Source organism: Maylandia zebra, linkage group LG23, assembly GCF_041146795.1.
Source record: "Maylandia zebra isolate NMK-2024a linkage group LG23, Mzebra_GT3a, whole genome shotgun sequence".
NCBI lineage: Eukaryota > Metazoa > Chordata > Actinopteri > Cichliformes > Cichlidae > Maylandia > Maylandia zebra.
The window spans coordinates 13,612,400-13,619,281 of NC_135188.1; the positions used below are offsets into that span (position 1 = coordinate 13,612,400).

Below are 6,882 nucleotides of genomic sequence, written 5' to 3' on the forward strand. Positions count from 1 at the left end.
GACAACAAAAGGCTTGGAGGAGTATAAGCTGAGGCAGATGTGAAGAAGTGCAGCAGATGGACTGATCTCCTCATCATGAATCCAGCTCTGGTGCTGTTGGCGTTGCTGGCCTCAGTGGCAGCTCAGTCTCAAGACCATTATGACATGGGCTGGGTCAATGGCTACCGTCAGGGATTCAACTTCCAGTGTCCCCACGGTGAAGTCATCGTGGCCATCAGGAGCTACTTCAGTGAGAATGATGGCTCCGACCGCCTGTGGTCGTTTGAGTGCCAGCCCACACCTGCGGGTCTGGGGGAGCCCAGTGACTGCTGGTGGGACGACATCAACCGTGCTGGGATGGAGTGGTGGGTCCGCTAAGTCTTAATCTGTCTTTTACTTGCTTGGTGCCAACTTCTATTTGCTTTTTAAAACTTTGACAGCTGTGTGCTGAGGCATGCTGGAAGACAGTCATATGCGTCCCAGGTTTATAGTTAGATCAGAAAATGTCATTCATGTTTAAGCAGTCAGCTGTAAGTCGGCTCATAGCAGTAAATCATTTAATGTGAAGATGCACAAAACCCAGTCTGCTTAACTGTTGGAGTTTACAATCTTTCTGAAAATGACATTATGCTAAATGGCTTTTAGGGGCTTTAGCCAGCTACTTGCAGCAATACCAAAATAAGTGATGCACAGTGATTGAGAGCATTAGGTTGTAAATGCACTCAAGGGACAATCCCCAATGGAAACATCAGGGAAGCAGGAAAATCTTGTTTTTCCTCAGTGGAGCAGCTGTGGACAAGCTTGGATTTGTTCTTTTATGTAATAATTATACAAGTAATGCATCCCGGAGCCAATAAGCATCACTCGGCTGTTAACTTCAGGCAAATCCAAGAGGCACAGCTTTGTTGGTTGTTGCTCCAACTAGCCCATAAATGCCACTGTTACTGGGTGGATCACTTAAACACAGCAGCAAAATCTCAGGAATAGACGTCACAGGCTCAAACTCATAGGTTTTGTCATGAACTAAAGGTGGAGATTAAAGTGCAAAGCAGAGGAGCGAATATAATCCCTGTGAGGTGTGAAATCAATCAATCAACGCACCACTGAGAGTTTAAAAATGGTCCAAATTCCACAGTAAAAAGATCAATGTTTCTGTTCTCCCTGGAGACCCAGTGCAGTTTAACGTCCACATCCAGCCGAGTTAGAAGTTAGCAAGAAGTTAGCTTGTCTATCTACAGATGATACACCAAGTTTTGATTGAAGGATTTCTAAATCAAACTGAAACACCGCGCTGAAAGAGCTTTGAATATAAACAAGGAGATTAAAAAGCAGTTTCTAAAGTTTCCACATATGTGGCCACCTGGTGGCTAGCTACAGAGCTATGGTTAATATAAACACATTAGCACAGGGAAGATGGAGGACAAGGGTCAAACTGTTCTTAATAAAAGTTTATAATGAGGGTTCCCAATAAGCAGAGGACCAAACTTCAGCTAAGAAAACCTCTGAGACAATCCGCAGCACATGGTTAGTCATTTATATGATAGAGGAGGTTCTCAGAATAGTAAGAGTGCTGAACCTGTGAGGACAGGAAAAAAAGTATTCAGTTATGACAGAAACCACCACATAAACACTAGCCCCTGCACTTGCTCCGCTTTATTTACTCAGGCATTTCTTACATTATAAGCAGATGCAACCAGCCAAACATAATTTGAAAACAGTAATTAAATTACTTTTTAAGCTGAAGTTCTTTGGACCTATAAGGTTGTCATACTCAGAGTTAGTATGTAATAACTTTCAGCTGTTCTCAGACTTTCCACATATTTGTCCTTCTGTTATTTTCATAAAACATTGCTTTTTGTTCTGTTGTTTCATTCAGAGGAACAGATCCAGGTCCTCCTGGGTCTGTATGAATCACCATCTCACTGCAGAGCAGCCATAAGTGTTTTCCGCTGAAATTTCTGGGAACAGTGAATTTTAAAGAGCTTCGTCCAATTGTGTTCTTTAGGGATATCCGTGCATTTTGTAGGCCACATGTTTCACGTGTTTCTGAACTTTTGCAATATGCCATTCATGAAAAAAGGATTAAAAGGATCACTGCAATGCACAATAGGCTCTGACAGTAAGAATCCACTAAAGCGAAGAAGAAAATAAAATGAGTCCTTTCCAACTTGACATAAACATTTCTGACTAACTATCAGTTCCACTGAAAGGTTGATCTAATTAAAGGACTTGGGTCAACCTTTAGAAAACCGGTTTGGGTCTATGATTCAACCCGCTGTTTACACAGAGACGTCAGTCTACAATTCCCCCTCCAAACAGACCGCTTATCTGTTTCAGATGACTCTTTCTGGTTTGGACAGCAGAACACATTTGTGCTCTTTAGATTTATTTCAAGTTGAGCTTGACTGCACCCATCCCACTGATTGGTCTGCAAACACTGTGAAGGCTCTTTACCGCAGCCTCGCCTGCCCCTCTTTAACATAGCTGTCTGTTTGAATTACACCAGGGAGGACAGTAAACTGCAGGGAAACTTAGCCCCCGACTGAAAGGCTGCAGGCCAGGTCCATGTTGCCATGACAAACGTCTATGCATGCTGCATGTCTTTAGCCCAAACATAAAATAGCTGGTCTTTCCACCAAACTGTCTAAATGAGTCTCATCTAAAACAGTTTCTCAGCTTTTTAACTGTTGAATATATATTAAGTAAGTGTTACTCACTTAATGACTTTTATACTTCTTTGCAGGACTTCAACATGCACCCGTAACGGCCTGGTAGCAGGTGTTCAGAGCAAGTACTTTGAGTCCACTCTTGACCGGGAATGGCAGTTTTACTGTTGCTTCTACAAACGCCGCTGTCCCTACTCCTGCATGTAGGTTTTCAGATTGGATTTCGATTTTTTTGAGTGGGGATGCAAAATTCAAACAGAGAAACTGTGAACAACTTGAGGTTTTGAAGCGTCAAGCAGAAAATTTTAGACGTCATCAACTTTTTGAAACCAGACTTCACAAGTCTGGTTATAAAAGGATTCCTGACTCTAATAACGACCATAATGTGACCACAGAATTTGATCATAAAATAACGACAAAATAAAACTCGTGTTTTGGTGACTGAACCCATAAACTTGTCAGGAAAGTGCTTACTGAGCTCATTGAATAAGGGAGCTGAATGTTATTTTCTCACGGACTTCTATACAACTGGATATCTTTTTTTAAGCCAGAGGAGTCGCCCTCTGCAGGCCATCAGTAAGAATGCAGGCTTAAGGCTCTTTAACTCACTTTCAGACCCAGTTGCTAGCCATGCCTTACATCATATCCTTCAGTATTACCTCATTTTTTTCCCAGTCAGACCACATTTAAAAAATAATCACACTGTTATAAATAGACTTTAAAATATCAAATGACACCATTAACCATTGAGATCTAGGCTAATTTTCACATAGACTTCTAGACAGTCGCACATCTTTTCTCCTGCCACCTGCTGGACATTAGACAGAATTCAGGTTTAAGCCACATTAGTCTGACTTACATCTTTTGTACAGTATATAAGATGTTACTTAGTTGGCTTTAACGATGCTGTTAGGTAAACTGTGAGCGTGGTATTAATGTTTTTATTTGTATTGCTACAAAACAGACTGACTCAATCAGCAAATGGTTAATAAAATTGTGATTTGCGGCTTCCTGCAGGAAGACCACTGACATTCCTGAATACTACAAAGAAGAGGGAGAACTAGTTGTCCCAAGTTATGGATACTTTATCCGAGGTGCCCAGACCACCTTCAGTGGAGTGCTAAGGTTTGTCAAGAACATTTTTCCATGTCTAACTGCAGCTGTATGTTTATATCTCAAAATCAGACCTACGGGATCAGAATTTATTGGCACAGTGGACGAGACATGGAGGAAACGATAAAACTTGATTCACGTGTTGTGGTCACACTCACAAGATGTTCTTTCTTTCTTTCAGAGATCGGCAGTGGAAGTACATCCTGTGCAGAATGACAGACTTTGACTGTGAATTTGACAATTTATAGACATGTGAGGAGTTTTTTTATCGGTGCATAAACATTTTTAATACATATTCACATATACATTTAAAGGTGACCTATTATGCCTTTTATTTTACTGTCTTATATCTCCTGTTCCACTGTCAGGTGCTCATATTAAACACGGCCAAAGTCACAACCCCTGTGAGCCAAATGCTCAGGGAAGATTCAAACATACCTGTATCCATCGCTTCAAACAGCCAATCGATCAGTGAAAGAGAGATAGGCGGTTGCTTTTTGGTAAAATTACCCCTCACAGTTACTGACAGCCGAAAGCTGTTCAAACCCTCTGTATGAGAGGAGCATCCAATCAGAAACAGTTGGTTTAAAGGGAGGCAGCTTTTGTATAACGTTTCTGCTCATGTTCATGGACAGAGATTCTCCCTTTTTTTGTTTGATTAGACCTGAAGCTAATGTGTTTCTACAGGAAGTGCTGTAAGTTTCAAGACTCTTCATATGGGAGGAATCAGCCTGGCAACCGAGAAAACTGATCTTTAGAAAAAAAAAACTCTTCCTTTAATCCAAACCCTGTTTTTCCGCAGCTAATGTTGCAGGTAATTGAAAATCCAAAAGATGTTTCAGGCATTTTAAATGTTTGACACCACGGCCATTGGGGCTATTCCTGTTAACTTTATTTAAACGAGTTTAAACCAGAAAAAACATGAGAACGAGCTGCACCAGGGCCCCGTATAAGAATAAAATATGAAGTTGGAAATAGGTCCCCTTTAAAACAGCATAATACTGATGTTAATCATAAGTGACTTGGTTCATGTTTTCATCCATATGTATAGTATACATATGTATATTTTATTTTATGCATTTTTAACCACTGTTTCTATTAGTCTGGCATGAAGAATATAAATATATCATATAAACAGTTAAAATGAACATCTCCATGGTGGTTCTGGGGGGATTTGGGCTTCTCTGGGCTCTCTGGACAGCTTCAACCTTTTTTTGTTTGTTTGTTTGTTTGGTTACTGGATGAAGTGGAAGTCCATTGGCAGCACGTCACAAACAAAACAAAACAAAGTGAATTTGATACTCTGTTAATGGCTGTGGAAAACACAGCTCATCAGGCTCCCCTCCAAGATTTCCCGAACACGTGACTTTCATGCACATAATGGTATTCACAGAGCGGACTGAGATACTCTGCTGGTAGTAACATCGGATCAGTCATGTTGGGAGCAATGAGAGGCTCTCTCTGAGTCACTGGCGAAACAAGATTTGCATGCAATGAACGAGGTCCCACCTGCTTCCTCTGTCCATCCTTTATTAAAGTGTCTTGTCCAGTTTGGCAATTATAACCTGTACTTAAATCCATGTAACCGTGCTGTGTGAAAACCTGGATTAAAAACCTCATTTATTTAATGTGAAACTCTGTTGTGTTCAGTTTGAATTTTATTTCACCTAAAAATATAATAAAAGGGAAATAAAAGGCTGTGACGGTGGCAACAAGAGCTTTTATTGAAACATTAAAATAACCACGTTAGTATCTCAGAGAAAGAATAATGCAGCTACCCAGCTGTGATGACATCAGCAGCTTCTCTGGGCTTAAATTGGCTTAAGGTAGACTCCAGACTGCTTCATATCGCCATAAGCAAAAACTCAGAGGCAGATTGTTTTGATTATCTGTTCAACAGCTCACAGGGTTTTATAAAGAAAGCTGCGTTCAAGTCACACAACTGAACAAACAGATGGAAGGACCACGAGAATGAAAGTGTGCAGAGAGGTAAGAGACTGTGGAAGGTAAATCCCCCGGTAGCGCCTGTAAAGCTGATTAGTGAACAAATATCATGTTTGTTTATTTTTCAGTGACGTTGATTCCCGATGGCGTCGTGGTTTTAAGGCGCCTTAAAGTCATAAAACATGACAAAGAATGCTTGACCTGAAGCGCAAAGATTTATTCTTGTATTTGAACACAGAAAAGACAGAAAATAATGAGAATTTTTTTTGTAAATATGCTTTTAACACATCATTCAGTTGAAATCCCAGAAATGTATGTTGATGAGCGCAGGATAAAGTTTCAGGGCTGAAAAACACATTTAAGCTGTGTTAGAAACTGCAACCAAGACTCACAGTATACATGGCAACTGTATATTCCAGATAAGCAGATAAAGTAAGCATAAGACACACACCTTAACTAGAATTTAATCCCATATAGTGGAGTTAAAAAAGCCAAAACCTATTTTGTTTTTTTAAATTAAATCTTTCCTCTAAATCTTCCGAATAGCACATCAGGTCCCGACGGCCTAATAAAGCATCTAGCAGCCACTTTGTCCTCGTTCTCATCTAGTTTGTTTTGGATTTCTTTACCAGCTTGACTCTCAAAATCTGTCCAAACTTCATGGAATGAGTCGGGTGAAGGTCACTGGGGTCACTGGAGTGTCTTGAAAAGAGCTGGGGCTCGAGCCAGCAGCTGTTTGTTTATGGCAGCTGCTATCGCGGAGCACGAGCCAAACGCCGCAGCCGATCACAGCTGTCCCCTGAGGCAGCGGGCGGCAGACAGCCACACGCCTGCAGCGGCCTCCCGCCCTCAGAGACCTGAAGTCTCTGTGGTGCAAGTTTCCTTCCTGAACTGAAAAAGATGGGGAGATATATTGTCCAGCTTCCTCCTCTCCACCCACCAACACGTTTTCATTACGGGCAGATGAAAAACGATTCTTTCAAAACAATACTCACACTGACTATAATTAAAGTTTATAGGAGGAGCCACAAAGCTATTAAAGTCTCCTTGCTGCAATCACTTTTTGGATACTCTATAGTTAGACACTGTATAATTAAGAACTAAGTATGCATTTGAGGCAGAAAAGCAAGAAAGAATTTTAATTCTGATGAAAACCTGATTCTGTTTTGGACAAATCCCT

General features: G+C 40.8%; 1 protein-coding gene across 1 annotated transcript; it reads left to right on the forward strand.

The window, feature by feature from the left end:
• Positions 1–5,393, forward strand: dpt (dermatopontin). Its single transcript, XM_004552826.6, has 4 exons — positions 1–344; positions 2,723–2,848; positions 3,663–3,770; positions 3,940–5,393. The coding sequence occupies exons 1-4, from the start codon at positions 76–78 to the stop codon at positions 4,004–4,006; spliced, it is 570 nt and encodes a 189-aa protein (XP_004552883.2). The 5' UTR covers positions 1–75; the 3' UTR covers positions 4,007–5,393.
• The last annotated feature ends 1,489 nt before the right edge of the window (positions 5,394–6,882 follow it).

Bases quoted from the DNA above. Each gene is read 5' to 3' on its own strand.
- dpt (XM_004552826.6), top strand. From the start codon at position 76: ATGAATCCAGCTCTGGTGCTGTTGGCGTTGCTGGCCTCAGTGGCAGCT. The intron at 345-2,722 runs GTGGGTCCGCTA...ACTTCTTTGCAG, and splicing joins AACCGTGCTGGGATGGAGTG to GACTTCAACATGCACCCGTA. The intron at 2,849-3,662 runs GTAGGTTTTCAG...GGCTTCCTGCAG, and splicing joins CGCTGTCCCTACTCCTGCAT to GAAGACCACTGACATTCCTG.